General features: G+C 56.5%; 1 protein-coding gene across 5 annotated transcripts in view; it reads left to right on the top strand.

Moving 5' to 3' along the window:
• SBNO2 (strawberry notch homolog 2) overlaps window positions 1–16,621 on the top strand; it is a 119,685-nt gene that overhangs the window by 86,602 nt on the left and 16,462 nt on the right. For all 5 annotated transcript variants that reach the window (XM_075902659.2, XM_075902658.2, XM_075902660.2 and 2 more), the window contains 11 exons: window positions 2,161–2,322; window positions 6,634–6,726; window positions 8,210–8,306; window positions 9,127–9,287; window positions 9,993–10,126; window positions 10,878–10,968; window positions 12,709–12,852; window positions 13,432–13,549; window positions 14,115–14,220; window positions 14,778–14,931; window positions 15,810–15,986. In XM_075902659.2, the coding sequence (XP_075758774.1) occupies window positions 2,161–2,322; window positions 6,634–6,726; window positions 8,210–8,306; window positions 9,127–9,287; window positions 9,993–10,126; window positions 10,878–10,968; window positions 12,709–12,852; window positions 13,432–13,549; window positions 14,115–14,220; window positions 14,778–14,931; window positions 15,810–15,986 (1,437 nt within the window). The remainder of the gene's footprint in view (window positions 1–2,160; window positions 2,323–6,633; window positions 6,727–8,209; window positions 8,307–9,126; window positions 9,288–9,992; window positions 10,127–10,877; window positions 10,969–12,708; window positions 12,853–13,431; window positions 13,550–14,114; window positions 14,221–14,777; window positions 14,932–15,809; window positions 15,987–16,621) is intronic.

The following is a 16,621-nucleotide window of genomic DNA, read 5'->3' on the forward strand; positions in this document are numbered from 1 at the left end:
GGGGAACATGAACCTCCTTGCTTCAGCTACGGGCTCATCTAAGCAGCAAATTCAATCTGTAGCACATCAGCTTGGTGCATGGTAAAGTCCTATGTGGACACTACTACGCGTCAGTGCAAATCCTGGAGTGCAGCTTCTCACGGGGCTTTCGGACATCGGGCCGCGGTCTGTAAGGGAAAGTGACTAGCAGGCCACGGGGCTCTGTTTATCTCCATGTCTGCAGGCAAGGCTGCTCCCAGTGGCTGTGGTTCACCGTTCCTGACCACTGGGAACTGCAGGAAATGGTGCTGGCCAGGCCATAGCTCCCATTGGTATGGAATGGGGAACCGCAGCCCCTGGGAGCTGTGGGTGGCCGGAGCTGTGGATGTTTGGGTAAACAGCATCTCGTGGCCTGCCAGCAGTTTACCCTTCCAAGCCACGGCCCCGAGGTTGAAACCCCTTGGCTTAGCAAACTGGTCTTGGAGCAATGTGCTGAGCTGCATTCTGGGACTTTCTCTGTGCCCTGGAAGTGTCTGCACAGGACGTAACTGCCAGGCAAGCGGGTGCTGCAGATTCCCACCCTGCCTTGTTGTGCAAGCAAGCCCCAAGCTCTAAGACACTAGGAGCAGGTGTCTGCTCTTCTCCCTGACCATCACATACCAAGCGATTCACCTGACATGACCAGGCCTGAGTTGGGCTCTTCTGCGTTTGCACTCGGGAGCTGTGGAAGAATTTGATCTTGCTGGAAGCTGAGCCCTGTCTCAGGACTGGCCACGTGAGCAGGGGCTGTTCTACTCCCCACGTGGACAGCACAAGGCAGAGCCGGCTGGTGAACTATGGATTACAGGACTGGAAAGCTGCAAAAATCTCTCCTCACTCACTCACTTGTCTGACCTTAGGTCCCAGGTATGCTCGGTGCCCTGTCGACATCTAGGGAAGCACAATTGCTGCCCAGTTAGCTTCTGGGAGGAACTTCTGCAAAATCCCGAGCTATGTAAACTCGGTGCAGTTTTACTTTTTGGGCCGCGGCCAATGCTCCTGGCACTGAGAGCGCGAGGTTCTGTGCAACCCTCACATCCTCTTCCCTCGCAGAGGCTCTGGCCTGTTAAATACCTGGCGCAGCTGGAGCCGAGCGCATGGGGTGAATTCTCCCCCATGCATTTTAGTGCCTCCAAATGGACAGAGCAATTGTTGCCCTGGGTTTCGCTTCCATAAATGAACTGCTGCGTGGTCCGGAGCCTGGCTCTTCTCGGGATCGCCGCTCCAGGGCGGGAGGTTTGGGCGGGGGTCCCCCGCAGCTGGTGTGCATGCCGCCAGGCTCCCATGGCATTGGCTGTCAGCGAGGCGACGGGACACTTTTGGGGAGCATGCGAGGCTGAGGGGCTCAGCAGGTGTCTCTGGGGGATTGGGGTGAGGTGGGAGATTTGAAAGTGAGACGGGAGGGTCATTTAAAAGTATCAGCTGGACGAATAGCTTCAGTCCACCATCGACTGTCCTGCGGCCCCTGGATTAAGCCCTAGGCTGTATTACAGGAAAGGGCACTTGTGTTGGGAGCAGTTCTAGGAGCTGGCCCCATGCTCCCCTTAGCTCTGTGTGCTTGGACCAGGGTGGCAGCCCCTTGCATTGCTCAGCTAGCACCCGGAACCCTGCTGTACGCCAGAGCTCAGCCCCTGTGCTCTGCAGCCCCTGTGAAGGACACCGGGCCCTGCTTCTGTCAAGGGGTGAGGGGGTCTCTTTTGGACGTACCCGAGGACTTTCCCCTGGAGCGCGACTCTCGCTCCTGGAGACTTTGACTCCTCGTGACAAACCCAAATGTCTGGTGCTGGGTGACCCCAGATACAGCCACGGACCCACCAAGAACCCGACTAGGCTCCTAGGGGTGCATCTGCACGGCACCCGTAGGTCGAACTGAGGTACGCAGTGTGCGCTACGCCAGTTGCACGTCTGTCTTCAATCTCATTTCGAAATCGCTTATTTCACATTTGGCGCTGGGGTTATCGATTGTGACCCCGCTGCTGAGGCGCTGGCCTGGGTGGCCAGTTCATTTCGAAGCCCCCCTGGAGCGTGGATGTCCATGGAACCCTGCAGTTAAACTCGGCCCGTGGGCGGGTGCGGGACGGATCCTTTGAGGCACTCTCTTGCCGTCTCCTGTAACCAAGGGCTTTGTTTTTTCCATTTCAGGACTCTTCGTACCTCGACGAGCTTTCCAACAACTCCCTCTTCTCCTCCCCCGCGGACTCCCTCTCCGACATCGCTGATGCTCAGGAATTCCTGCCCGCCGACAGCCTGAACCACGTGCCAACGATATGGGATGTAAACACCTCGCAACAGAACCAAACAGAGGTCAGTGACAGCCCCCCCTCTCCCCAGCAATTAAAGCCTCCAGGCCTGATTCTGCATCTCTCTTGCCAAAGCCCTGCCCGAGGAGTTAGGGAATCCAGTAGGGGTGAAGCAGCCCTCCCTTCCGGCCCAGAGGAAGTGCTGCTGCAAGTCTGAACTTGGAGCACAGGAAGGCTGAGGGGAAGGAAGACCCGGGCTGTTCTAATTAAAGAAATCTGCAGGGACCGTGGGCGTCTAGCTGGGCTGCCCTGAAGTTACTGCTGCCTGGCTAGGCCCGTTCTTGCGTGTGTTTTGTCGCTCATGACCGTGTCTGTTGCTTAAATGCGCACGCTAAGTTCAGGGTTTGACATGCGAAAGCCTTCAGCTGTTCGTGTATACAATACCCGCTGCCGGCACGCTGAACAGCCAGAGAATGCAAGAGAGAAGTGGTAACATGGCGCAGGGGCGGGAAACAAATTCCCTTTGTCATAACAGAACAATAGCCACTGTTGCTGCTGCCACTAATACCTTCCTGTCTGCCAGCTAAAGCTGCCTTCCTGCCCCATCGCCTTCCTGCTCGCTGATTGGGTTCATCCCAGGACAGGCAGCTCACTGGAGCTTCATTACTCAGTCACTTCCTTGTGGGGACAACGAGGAGTTGTTGTGCACATCAGATTGCCTTTCCTCTCTGTCTTTGGGGTTTTTAATTGATCCCAGCGTTTCCTGATGGAACAAGTTAATTTAGCACGTGCAGCCCTGGGATTTCTGTTTCGTTTTTGCATGGCTGGCTGTAACTCGCAGTACGTTACACAAACGGATCGCCCGAGAGACGCGTCAAGTGGTGCAGCTTTTCTGTCTGAATTTTCAGAGCACAGATTTCATTCTGTTGCAGAAGACGAGAGTGATGCATCCAAACCCACGAGCAGAGGATTTCATCTTACAATTCAGCGTGTGATGTGAGATTTCCACTGCTTGTGTGATTGCTGTAAAATGCTGGCAAGTGAATCACACTGTAATCCTATTCCTAGTCCGTAAGATTGCAGATGGTTTTGCTTTTGTGTAGTCTGATTCTGCTGTCAGGGAGCTGCCGCATACAGATGAGTTGTCAGTGGTGTAATGTTTGGAATAACACTGCTTGATGTGTCCCGAATCAGTGCTGATAGGGTGGTTTTATTCCATTTTGATTGATCAAATATCTGGGTCTGTAGAAACAGGGAAGAGTCATTCAACTTTGTTAGGACACTTGTAAATGTCATTGTCTAACGTCAGAGCTCGCAATGTCGGTGTTAACTTTGGAAGTTTTCCAAGTGAAGGCTAGCAAGGTAGTACCAGCCAGTACCCCCTTTGCTGTGTCCCATGCTCCAGCAGGCACTCGGCCAGTGGGAACGCCATTGCTGGTCCTGCTAGTCCAGATGCTTCAGAGAAAGATGCAAGAAAATGCCTGGTAGACAGTTCGAGAATAAGCTTTCTCTGGAGAACCTCCTTTCTACCCCTTATCAGTTAGTGGTTAGTTTATGCTCTGAAACATGAGGGTTTGACCTTTTACCTTTTATCAGATTGACATAGCTGTAGAGTCATTATATTTGATCCTCCTTGAAATCTTGCTAAGAGATCCAATTGATGATGTCATGTGGCAGAGAGTTCCACATGCTAACGATGGGTTACGGAAGGAGCATTTCCCTTCTCCGGTTTTACGTCCGTTGCCTTTTAGTGGGGGAAGATGCATCCTGAGTGTGAGAGGAAGAAAATTTGGGAAACACGTCACAGACTCACTGATCAACCCTGATCCCGTAGGCTGTGAATACAGCCTGCACTCTGACTGTGGGTGATGACCCTCTTGAGAAGGGACCAGACGGACTCCATGATGAGCCTCCTTTGCCCATTCCAGATCCCAGATTGCAACTCCTCGAGGAAGAGGCGTTTATCACAACGTGTTAGTTCTGTTTTATCGTTTTGGAAACAGGGACAGCGGAGAGGAACGCTGCCCAGCAACATCTGAGACAATTCAGCAGGCAAAACACAGTTGCACAATTTGTAACGGGATTATGAAATGTCATTTAAAATCCCTCATTGCCAGTGGATTGTTTTTCTCACGTCCCTCTCGAAAGGGACTGCAAATGAGTAAAGCAGTGGTTAACCCTTTGAAGCCCACGGCAGGCGTTTTCTTGCCCTGTCAATGCAGGTTAGGAATGTTGATCATTCAAGGCTCTTTTTAAACACTGAGACCCTTCCGGCCAGCCAGATCCAGAGTAGAGACATTTATACAGAGAGGAGGCAATTTTTCAGCTGACGAGTTCATTTTGTACTGGAGTGTTAGCAAGACAGGCCCAACGAGAGGGCAAGTAAGGCAGGGAAGGAAAAGGCTGAATAAAAGACGATTCAGTCCTGCAATTGTCAGTTGCTTTATCAAGTGAGTGTCTGTGCTGCATTTCCCTCTGTTCCTGTACGTGGGGCAGAGGTGTTTTACACGTTGTGTTCTACCTGGGACCTAGGAGTGACCTAGTGGGTAGATGGGAACAGAGCAGGAGAGGAATTGTGGAGCTCAGAGTTAGGACTGGCTGGTTAGATCAGCTCCCTCAGGATTGTTCCCTGGTGTACGTTCCCTAATGTCTGCCTGTTACTGTGAAATGCCCCAAGCAGCCAGAAAGCCACCGCTGTCTTTAGGACACTCTGCCACCCGAGCCGAAGCTCTAGGGGTGCCAGTGAGAAATGTGTGCACCAGCACCCTGGGGATAGCTGAGCTGAAGAGCCTGAGAGTCAAGGAACGGGTGGGGTGATAAAGAATCCTCTTTCCTTGACAGCTGAGGCTGCTGTGCCCTCCCGTGCCAGTGGAAAGGGGAGCGCTGGGTCTTTTCCAGTGGCCGAGGATTTTCCTGTAGGGTTAGGTGTGGGGGATGGGGTAGTCCACCTGCTTTCCAGATGGGCTGGCACGGCAAACATCGCTTCCAGCTTCTTTCCGGGAATTCTGACTCAGGCTTCCCATAAGGGAGGACGGTTCTCTTGTCTCTTTTTTTAAGTCAATAATTAGAGTGTTTGTCTCTGGCCTTCCCAGTTTCACTTCTGCCTTTGGAGGGTGTCTGGCTGGACAGGGCTGGCACCCGTCCCTGGCTGTACATTTGGAGGAGTGGGACCGGTGGAGCACTTGATTACTTTTGGGCTCCCTGATTCGCTGGCTTGATTTTGTTCTTCCTTTCGGGAAATGCCAGTAGGGTTTGGGGAGTACAGAGCCAGAATAAGATTCTCGTCAGTTGTGGCTTCCCGGGTGGAAGGGCCGGGAGCCGTCTTTACTAGCTGTGGTGCGGGGCTGGAAGCGGTTCCGCCTGAGCTCTGCCGTAGCACTTTTCCTCCAGAGCGCGCCAGCTATCCCATGCGGCACTGCGAGCCCATTGGTTGAGGACTTGCAGGGTTCCTGGCTGGGGTTAAGGATGTTCCAAAGGATTTATTTTTGTAAACATTTAACTGCCAAAACTTACACGTTTACACGCCGGGGCCAGGCAGGAGCCGGTGAGCCCTGGCTCCCGCCAGCCCTTCAACCCCTGTGCTGCTGCCTCTGACGCAGAGGCAGCAGCATGAGGGACAGGCAGCTCTGCAGGAGCCAGTACCATGGGGAGCCGGCTTAAAAGCTGCTTCCCTGCGCACCCTCCTGTCTCTGATACCGAGGCAGCGGGCGGGTGGGGGGGTGGCGCAGAAAGATGCATGTAACCGTGAGGATTAACCAGTGAATGCAGGCTCACGGTTAATCGTGTAAATGTGCACGTGCATATCCCTAGTGCGGAACCAAGCCCTGAGCCCACTGAGAGGATATGCAGAGCACGTCAGCACCACTGGGGGTCTGAAACCAGAATGCTTTGGGAGGGTCACAGCAGGACTCTGCAGAGCTGCTTCCAAGACGGATAGGAAACCAAATCAGTCTGAACCCTTCCCACTGCTGAGACCTCGCCGTGCCCTTGAGAACGCTGTTCCGATGCTGGCTGGCTAAAGCCATAGAGCACGGCAGGGTTTAACAGGAGTGGAAGGTGTCTGAGATGAGGCTACGGCGTTCAGCGTGAGAGGGCAAACGCAGGGGTCGAGATGGCCTGTTTTTAACAGGCGTGTGGCTGTTGCGGCGCAGGGAGAGCGAGCGATCGCCATCTTGCAGGCCCATTCACGCCACGTCTGCGTCCCCCGAAACGGTCTTCCTCCCCGTGGGAACTGCCCTCGTCGCCAGCTCTCCGGCGTGGGACTGTCCCGCGCAGCTTGGCGGGGCGAGCAGAGCATGTGACCTCCCGAGTCTCGGCTGGGTTTGGATGGACGGGTGGAAAGCTGCTTTCTCAGACCTTGCGTTTTCTCTTCCAGCTGTTCTCTCCCAGCAGGTCCTTCGCAGGCCTAGAAAGTTTGGAAGACCATCTTGCTGCTCCCCCAAACACCCCACTGCTCATAAGCTATCAGGTGAGGAAGAGCATCGGACGGCAGGGGCAGGCACCCAGCGTGTACCCAGATCCTGGGGACACAAACCTGGCCAGCGGCCTCCCTGGGAAAAGCCACGACTGGCCAGTCAGATTCTCTGCCCTTCCCCCACTGAGCCATCACTGTGTCTCATTGGCGCCTCGCTGATTTGAGGGAGCAGCATCTCCTTCCGCCACCCTGCGCTCCAAGCCGCATTGGAAAGGCCGCCCTGCTTACAGGCGCCGCGGTGTTGCCAGCCCCAGTGGCTGGGACCCTGCTGTGCTCTGAACTGGTCTTGATCCCTCGCGGAGCTCGAGTGACAGCAAAGCTGGGTCCTGCTCACCGAGGTTGGCTTGCAATGCCCTTGCTGGGCCACCTGTGAGAGGCCCCCTCAGCCCGCTGGCCCTGTGCCGCTGGGCGAGGAAGGGAGCGGAGCGGAAGCTGAGGGGCGGGCGTGTGTGTTTGGAAGGGGCGGATTTAAACAAAGGCACGTGGCGTGGCCCTGCTGCCCAAGGCAGCCGGTTTGTACGGCTTTGGGTGATGCCCAGAACAGGTCCGAGTCCTGCCCCCACCAGCCTTGTGGGCAACAGTGTAAAAATATGCGGGCTCTGGGGAGGGGCTAGGCATGAGGGGGTGGGGGGTCGGAGGGGCTAGGCAGAGGGTACAGCGATGAGGGATTCCCAATTGGGGCCAGGAAAGAGGGGTTCCTAGTGCGGGATCCTCCTCTCTCCCCTGGCACTAGGGATGCAAGCGAAGTCAAATCAGCTACTTGCTTTCCCCCCGCCTCTGTGTCAGAGGCACCAAGTGAGGGGAAGCAGGAGCCGGGGGGGGGGGGGGGGGACCTGCATTGCTGCCTCTATCAGCCCCAGCCCCCGTGGAGAGGGGCCGCTGCACCCGGCGCAAGCCCAGCTGAGTCCTGGCGCGCCCCGCGTCCGGAGCTGCCCCGCTGTGGCTCTGCAGTTTGAATGTAGTAGGAGCCGGGCTGCCACCCACCTGGCTCTTACTATGTTTAAACTGAACAGCCGCCGGGGCGGGGAGACTCCGGAGGCTTCCTCCCTTATCGACTAATCGTATAGTTGATAGAAATTCCATCGACTACCCACTTGGCGATTTACTGGCTTCCTAGCATCCCTGCCTGCGCACGCTCCCCTCATGCTGCTGTCACTGCACGTGCTCCTGGGCCCCGCTCTGGCCCGGGAGACCCTCGCCGCCACGGTGCCGGTGCCGGGGAAGGACCCCTGCCCTCGTGTGTGCACCTCCTCCCCTGCTGCCCCTCACTGTAGCCTCCCTGGAAGTGGAGGATGGGGCTGCCCCTTGCTCGGCGTGGGGCGGGGCGGAGGGGGCATCACGACACTCCCCCAAGCTTCAGCCTGCTGCTCAGGTCAGCAGTCTCGGGTCAGGCCCCAGCTGGGAGGGCTGAGGGAACCGTAAACCACACGGCCCCACGTGGGGTGCAGGAGTCAGTCACCGGCGGCTTTCGTTTCAGTCGCAGCCCCAGGCGGAGGAGGAGGATGAAGGGGAAGAGGAAGAGACGGAGGAACTGGGACATGCGGAGACCTATGCAGATTATGTACCTTCCAAATGTGAGTCGAGTGGCCTTGCTGCTGGGCCCAGCAGTCCCGTTGCCTGCAGCTGCGGACAGCAGGGTTGCATTGCAGCCCCTACTTGCAGGCTGGCTTACATGTGCCTGTAGGCCAGCGCTGGGCAACCGAGGCCAGTGAGTGGGCTGCACACGTGGCCTCCATCTCCAGGGCCACCAGACTGCCCCGTCCCGGGAGACCGTCTTGGTTCCCACAGTGTTGCTGGCTGCACTTGCGTTGCTAGAATGTGCAGGGGGGGAACAGGTTGAACCGGAGCAGCACTGGGACAGGTGCAGAGGGAGCGTGCGGCGATCAGCCCTGCCCTGGTTTTCTGTGCCTGTCACGTTAGTAACCCCGGTAGGAAAAACCCGACATGGGCGGAAACCAGCAGAGTCTGGCAACCCTGCGCGTGGGACACGGTGACAAAATGTCTAATGGTCACGCACAGAGCCCCCGCGGGCCGCCCGCCTCTGCCCTGTGCTCTTCCACTCGCTGGTCTCCTGGGTTCGCATCAGCTCTGGCTGTTGATTTGTATGGGGGGGAGCAGTCCACATTCCCCCCTGGATAAAGGGGCTGGTGGCACGGGGGGTTCCCAGGAATTCCAGTGGTTAGAAGAAACCGAGTCAGGGCCTCTGTGGTCTGTTCACTCTGCTCTTGGCTGGCTGTGCCTGTGGGGGTCACGTAACCTCTTTGCCTCAGCTGGCCGATGGGGCAGGACGCGGCGCTCAGCTGTGGGGGGGGGTACTGGGGATCTGACGCGCCTGGGGGCCGTGGGCGAAATGCAGACCTCCGTTACCGGGCCGTTTCCTGTGTCTCCCTCCAGCCAAGCTTGGGAAGCAGCATCCCGACCGCGTGGTTGAAACGAGCACCCTCTCCAGCGTGCCCCCGCCTGACATCACCTACACCCTTTCCCTTCCCAGCGCCGTGGCCGACAACGGGTTACTCTCTGCACTACAGCTGGAGGCCATCGTGTATGCCTGCCAGGTGCGCCCTGCCCCCTCGCTCGGCGCGTCACGGGGAGGTGGGAGTAGCCATTCGGGAGGCGCACCGGGAACGCACCCAGGGGCAGGGAGCAGGCAGTGGCAGCCCCCTCGGGGCCAAGGTGGGGGGGGATCGGGAGCAGGCAGTGGCAGCCCCCTCAGGGCCAAGGAGGGGGGGGGTCGGGAGCAGGCAGTGGCCGCCCCCTCGGGGCCAAGGTGGGGGGGGGATCGGGAGCAGGCAGTGGTCGCCCCCTCGGGGCCAAGGAGGGGGGGGATCGGGAGCAGGCAGTGGCAGCCCCCTCGGGGCCAAGGAGGTGGGGGTCGGGAGCAGGCAGTGGCAGCCCCCTCGGGGCCAAGGAGGTGGGGGTCGGGATCAGGCAGTGGCCGTGCCGGAGCAGCCTCCCAGTAGGGTCCTGCACTTAATCCGTGAACCGGTTAACTGCTGAACCGGGATTTTGCCTCCCTATTGAACATGCACCAGGGATAAGAGATTCAGTTGAGTTTCTTGTCTAGAAAGCTGAGTGGAGGCATTGGGTCGAAATGCCTTGAGGGGGTGCTGTGTAAAGCAGGGGGCCTGGGGATGCCAACCCCTGGGGCCTGAGTTTCAAAGCTGTGAGGGTTCGTTGGTGAGGTGCGGGGAGCCCTCAGACAAGTCACCTTCTGGTCGTGCCTCTCGGGTTAATGCCGACCTCTGGTTTTGAATTTGCAGCAACATGAAGTTTTACTCCCCAACGGTCAGCGAGCTGGGTTCCTCATTGGGGACGGTGCTGGGGTTGGAAAAGGCAGGACAGTCGCTGGGATCATCTTTGAAAACTATCTGAAGGGGCGGAAAAAATCTCTCTGGTAAGTTTCCCTTCTGTACGGTGAGCGCCTGGCCAGAGAGCCGAAGGCCAGGAGCCAGGAATTCCTGCGTGCCCGCTGTGTGGCCTTGGGCAAGTCATTTCCAGCCCTCGGTGCCTGTTTGCCGAAAGCATTGACGCTGCAGGGGTGACGTGAGGATTAATCATTGTTAGTGAAGACTCTGGAGAAGCAAATCACGTAGCCCGTGGAGAGGACCCTGGAGCCGCCTCCTGCTCCCTTGGATGTTGATAGGAGATGGCCCTGAACTTGCATGCTGCACACTCACGCCTCTAGCCCACGGCCACTAGGGCCCTTCCACCCGGAGCCCACCCCTCTCGCGCACTGGAGTCCTCCCCTGCCCTCCCAGCACTTGGAGCGCCACGATTCGCAGCTCTTCCAGCTCTGGGAGGGAGGGGGACAAGTGGGAACGGACCGCGAAGCAGCGGCTTCGTGGTGCTCTGGAAGTGCTGGGAGCCGGGGGGAGGAGCGAGAAGAGCGGGGCGCCAGTGCCCTGTGCGCGAGAGGGGCCGACGGGCTGCATGGGACGCAGGTTGCCCACCACTGAGGGCCACTCCTGGCCCACTCGCGAGTCTCGGAGGCCCGTTGCAGCTCTGGCTTGTTGTAGTGGCGGGTCCTGCGGCTGTCATGGCTCCGTGTGGTGCTGCGGGGGCCGTGACGCCGCACCCCCAGTTTTGGTGGGCAGAACAATGGGCCTTTTCCTCGGCACGGCAGCCAGCTCCCTGCTTTCTTGTAGGTTCAGCGTCTCCAATGATCTGAAGTATGATGCTGAAAGAGACCTGAAGGACATCGACGCCCTGAACATTCCTGTGCATGCTTTAAACAAGGTAGGCAGGAGAATTCAAGGCCTCTTGGGGGCGGGGAGGCAGCCAGCCACTGGCAGCTGGTAGGTCCTCAGCAAAGCCAGCGGCTGACCTGATCCTGCCTTGGTCACGCTTGTGGTACAGAGAATGGCAGTCGGTGGCCTGGTCACGGATCTCTTCATGCCTGTTTGCTCTCCGCTCTGCTGCCCGAGTTACGTGCTTCAGGTGTCCCAGTGTGGTAGCGTAAGGGCGTAGCATCTTCCGGTGCTTGGTGGCCCAGTGCAAGGGCACCCTCTAGTGGCAGGGCCGGCTGGCGTGTGCAGTGGGGGCGTTTTTCCAGCCATGGCTTTGCACTGGCGAATGCTGGACCCGGTGCAGCTGTATTGTTAAGACCTTATTACCCAGAGGCCAAGGCGGAGCGGCCTAAATCCTCGCTTTCTAGAGCTGCTTCCTGGCTCACCCTTCTCCGACCTTGCTGAGCAGGACAGACGCACAGACCAGCTTAGCGCCCGTAGGACGGGCAGGCAGCAGCGCGGGCTGTTGGAACAGGCGTCCGATTTCCATCCCGCCCACTTACTAACCGTCTCCGTGAAGCGTCACTGTCACAGGTCCTGAGGTTTACAGGGTCTGTCGAAAAAGGGTTCATTTCCGACAGTTCCGCGTCTAGACTGCCGCTTTGTGGCGACAACGCTCTGTGTTGAAAAAAGCGCCATGGTTCTGCTAATGAGGCATGGGCTATTTAAATCCCGGATCCATTAGCAATTTCGATGTGCCTAATCTGCATCCCTCTGCAGTCCAGACGTAGCCCCCGTTACAGATGACGGCTAGTGATGCTGTAGTTCAGGGATGGGGAACTTGTGGCCCGTGGGCCGGGCCAGCCCCTGAAGCTCGAGGATTGACTCCCCACGGTGGTGCAAGTCCTGACCCCGCACCCCCAGCCTGCTCCTGCACCCTCCCTCCTGCCCAGACCAACATCCCACCCACTCCCCAGCATCCCTTTCCATAAACTGAACCCCTTCTTTTTGGCTCCAACCCAGAGCCTAGAGGGCCCCCACAAAATCTAGTGGCCCTGAGCCTCCAGAATAGTTAAACCAGCCCTCCCTGGGGGTAAGCCCTGAGCCTCAACGCCTTCCTCGCTCCCCCCTCGCTCCTCTGTGAGTCTGGAGCTTGAAGGAGAGTGAGGTGAATGGGTCGTGTGTCCCCCCCCCCTTCTCAGCTGGGGCCTGGGGGTTGTTTTTCCCCTTCTCACTTGGGGCGAGGTCAGTGAGGGGTTTGTTTGTTCCCCACCCCTGCTGTAGGCTAAACAGTCATCTCCTCTTCAGTCAAACAGGAAAGGAAACAAAGCAGAGCAGAGGATATTTAAAATCACAACAGTTTAAGCATTCTGTGATGAAAAAGAATTAAGTGGCTTCACTCAGCCAAGAAATTGAAGTCCAAGTAAAGTTTCCACTTGCTGGTGAAATGCACGCGGAGTGCCCGCATGCTGGCCACTCGAGGGGTGTATTTAGGAATTGAAAGTCCCCGTCCGCATGGAATCTCTGTGCCAATATTAGCGTTAAAGAGGACGGTTATTGGTGAGGAAAACCATGCTGTTCTGCCCAGTTGGGCTCTGTGATGTGGAAATTGCTTGTATAGAGCAGCTGTGTTTGCTGCTGTGCGTCGTCACGTTGAAAAGTCATTAGTGCTCCAGATCTGTTCTGAGTTGGAATAAGATGTGCTCCCAACAGCACTGTAAGTCGTCTCTTTCTTTTCCCTCCCCCGTAGATTAAATATGGCGACACAGCTACCTCCGAAGGAGTCCTCTTTGCCACTTACTCTGCTCTGATTGGTGAAAGCCAGGCAGGCGGGCAGCACAGGACACGGTTAAAGCAGATTTTGGACTGGTGCCGGGAGAACTTTGATGGAGTTGTATCCTAGCGAACCAGCAGCATGTTTGTAATTGTGTGGCCCAAGGTGACCGAGTGCACTGACATCAGCCAGTGGTGAAAGCAAAATATGTGAAAATTGCCCTCACTTCTCGGAAACACGGCGGCGGCATGGAATGGGGGGGGCGGGCGTTTCGGACTCCTGAGTGATTTGGGCGCACAGTTCCCATGCGGAGTCACTATGGTTTGTGCTACTGAGGCTCACTGGAAAATCCCGCCAGTCAGAGGACCAGCAGGTGGGCAGGGAGAGAGCCAGGGTATGTGTCAGTAACAGACCTTCTCAGCATCCTCCCTTGGCAGCTGTGTGGGGACTGGGCCATCGTTCCATGGGAAATAACAGAGTGTGGAGATTTATGGCCAATGGTGGGAAGCCGGAGCCAGGGGAGAATGGAGTAAAAGACCGTGCCGTGGCAGCGCTGGTCCATGTTTGCTGGTGGTTTAGCTCCGCTGGAAGGAGATGGATCGTATTTCTCTCTCTCCATCCTGTGATTACTGGCATTGGTATTTTATTTGACCATAGCAGAATGCGCGTCCTTTCTCCTTAACCGCCATTCCCTCGCAGATTGTGTTTGATGAATGCCACAAAGCCAAAAATGCCAGCTCCACTAAAATGGGCAAAGCAGTGTTGGACCTTCAGAACAAACTGCCTCTAGCGAGGGTCGTCTATGCCAGTGCCACAGGTAAAGTGTCTGCGCCACCTGAGTCCCTGAGACCCCGGGTGTAAACATGCAGAAGCTGCCCAGTCCTCCAGCCCTCCCCCGGAGGAAATTGCCTGTAGCCCAGGTTAAGTGCTAAGGAACCCACCAAAAAGCACAAGCTGTGGAACTCCATTTTAAACCACAGGGAGGGGCGGTGGAGGGTCCTAGAAGGTGCAGGGAATCCCCTGTTCCATCTTCACGCAAAGGACTGCAATGCAGGACTCCTAGTTTCTGCTCCCAGCTCTGCCACTGACGTGCCATGGGATATTTGGGCAAGTCACTTGAACTTTCCTGCTCGTTCGTAGTGACGCTGACCTGACGGGCGTATCGTGAGGATTGACGTTTGTAAAGCTCCCGGGAGCCGCTGCTGAAAGGCCCTGCGGACGCGTGGGGAACAGCTCTCCTTTCTGAAACACTTCCACATGGGTCTAAGCGCTCCAGCGGGAGGGTCACTTGAGGCCTGCTGCCCGTCTCTTGCAGAGGTTGCCTCAGGCAAAACTATTTATAGTTCCTGTGTCTTTGCTGACAGCACGTTCTGTTCACCCAGGTGCCTCTGAGCCAAAAAACATGATTTACATGAGCCGGCTCGGGATCTGGGGGGAGGGGACTCCCTTCAGAGTGTTCGATGACTTCCTCCATGCAATTGAGAAGAGGTAGGTCCTGGGGGACCTTTCTGGTTTCTCCTTCCCATAATCCTGCATTTGGCAGCAGCCTCCGGATGGGTTGGGGAACGCGGTTGGCTTTGAATCAGTAGCTCGCTGGCTGTGCCCTGCCGGCTCCCTCGTGGAATGCAGCGTGTCTGGCTGCTGTGCTCCAGGCCACCCCCCAGAGCTTAGAGCCGCTGGCCCAGGCCGCTGCCCATGTCTCTGCAGAGTCACAGGAAAAAGGATCTTGTCCTGGGCTGCGCTGTGCAGGGCTCAGAGGAGGAGCTATGCGCTCACGTCACCTGATGCTCTTCCTGGTTCTATCTCAGACTCGGGGGGAGGGAGGGGGTTGCAGAAAGGTGACGCGACTCCCCCGCCTGTGGGACAGGCACAGGGCCGGCTGCGTGTGTGCCAGGATACTGGGGCGTCTTCTATTCGGATTTGAAGACAACAGCAGCCAAAGCAAAACCTTCCAGGGTTCTGAACCCCAGACAAGCCTGCTCTGCAGCTGGGCCATGGGAAGGGATTTCCTCACCAGCCATGTCATCTTCCTCCTTCCCTGCCAGGGGTGTTGGTGCTATGGAGATCGTGGCCATGGACATGAAAGTGAGCGGCATGTACATCGCCAGGCAGCTCAGCTTCTCTGGAGTCACTTTCAGGATCGAGGAGATCCCCTTGGACCAGCAGTATGAACGGGTCTACAACAAAGCAGCACAGCTGGTGAGATGGGATTTCGGCAGGTCCCCAGCATCCCTACCCCCCCGCCCCCCAAGGGCTACGGTATCGCTCGGGGGAAGGGCTGTGACGAGTTCTCAAGAAGTCAAGTCCATCTTCCCACTGCCTCCTGCATTAGAGCTTGGGGTGCCTTCGGTCATTTGGTCAGCTCGGGTCCCGTCCTGGCGTGGGCCGCGTGTGCAAGAGGGCCGGAGGTGGCTGCTTTACTGCTGTCTGTGTATATGAGCTGTATATGTGAGGGCATATGGCCAGGTCCCCAGATGGGTGAGAACCAGCTGACTCTCTTTACAACAACTTCCCAGTGTGATTCAAACATTAAGTGCTGAATACTGATCAAACTCATTAGTATCCGTTATTATTTGTATTGCTACTAGGGCTGTCAAGGGATTAAATAAATTAATCGTGAGATTAATCGCGCTGTTAAACAATAAGACGACCCCAACTGACCCTAGGCTCTGCATTGTGCTGCCCCTTTGAAACACCGCGGTGGCATTTCAAAGGGGCAGCGCCATGTGGAACTCCTGTCATTTAACACACATTAATTTTTTTTTAACATGTTAATTCTGCCCTGCATTAATTGCAGGCCTTAACGCGTTAATTGACAGCCCTAATTGCTATAAAACCTCAGAGCCCAGTCATGGACTAGGGATGTAAAACTCCATTTAATTGGTTAAGGCAGGAAGTGGAAATTGACTGGTCTCTTCATTGTCCTAGCTAAATGGAACACAAGAAGTAAACAAAGAGCAAAAACCGGGACAATAAATTAGGTATTCAAGGCCCTGATCGTTTTAATAACCTTGTGTGATGTTGTGACGTGACTTAGGGACGGGAGTATTAACTGTCCCTCTTGTGTGCGCTTTCAGTGGGCAGAGGCCATGAGGGTGTTCCAGCAGGCGGCTGACTATATTGGCATGGAGTCTCGAAAGTCCCTGTGGGGTCAGTTCTGGTCGGCTCACCAGCGCTTCTTCAAATATCTCTGCATCGCTGCTAAAGTCCAGCGCCTCGTGGCGCTCGCCAAGGAGGAGCTGGCAAAGGACAAGGTGATTTAGGAACCAGGGCCAAGGGGCGGGAGCAGTGGTCAGTGCCCGTCTGGCATCCCTCAGGGCTCAGGCAGGCAGGTGAATCATTGCTGGTCATGGTCAAACTCCTTTGAATGTGGAGGCCCAGATGTGCATTGTATAGAACGCGACCTCTGTACAAACGGAGGGGTGGGGTAAAAGCCTGAATGAGGGTATCTTCAGGCACGTGGGCGCTAGTCTGATTGTGCACAATGAAAAGGCAGCATATATCGTCTTACGTCATTGACTTAAAGGTGCCTCGTCTCCGTGGGCGAAACCAGGATTTCAGGTGTTTAATTTCCCCCCATTCAGAACAAAGGCTGCTTGATGTTTCATGGTAAACATGAGCAAACGTTCCGGAAATAGCATTCGGAGTCGACTTAGAGCTGCCAGGTGCTGGGTTCTCCATGGGTAAATGCACGTGGTCTCGCAGCCCTTTGGACGGGCTTTGGCAATTTCAGAGAGAGATGCCAGGGAACTCCAGTGGCTGTAACAATGAAGCATCATCCCAGTGTTTAGCCCCGCAGGTGCACGTAGAACCCGAGGCGTGGAGAGAGGGCATCTCAAGATTCAGGGCCAAGGTCTCCGTGTGTGCCTGGGGCACTGGGGTTCAGGTA

The sequence above is a fragment of the Pelodiscus sinensis genome, chromosome 32, assembly GCF_052426305.1.
Source record: "Pelodiscus sinensis isolate ZL-2025 chromosome 32, ASM5242630v1, whole genome shotgun sequence".
In the NCBI taxonomy this organism is placed as follows: Eukaryota; Metazoa; Chordata; order Testudines; family Trionychidae; genus Pelodiscus; species Pelodiscus sinensis.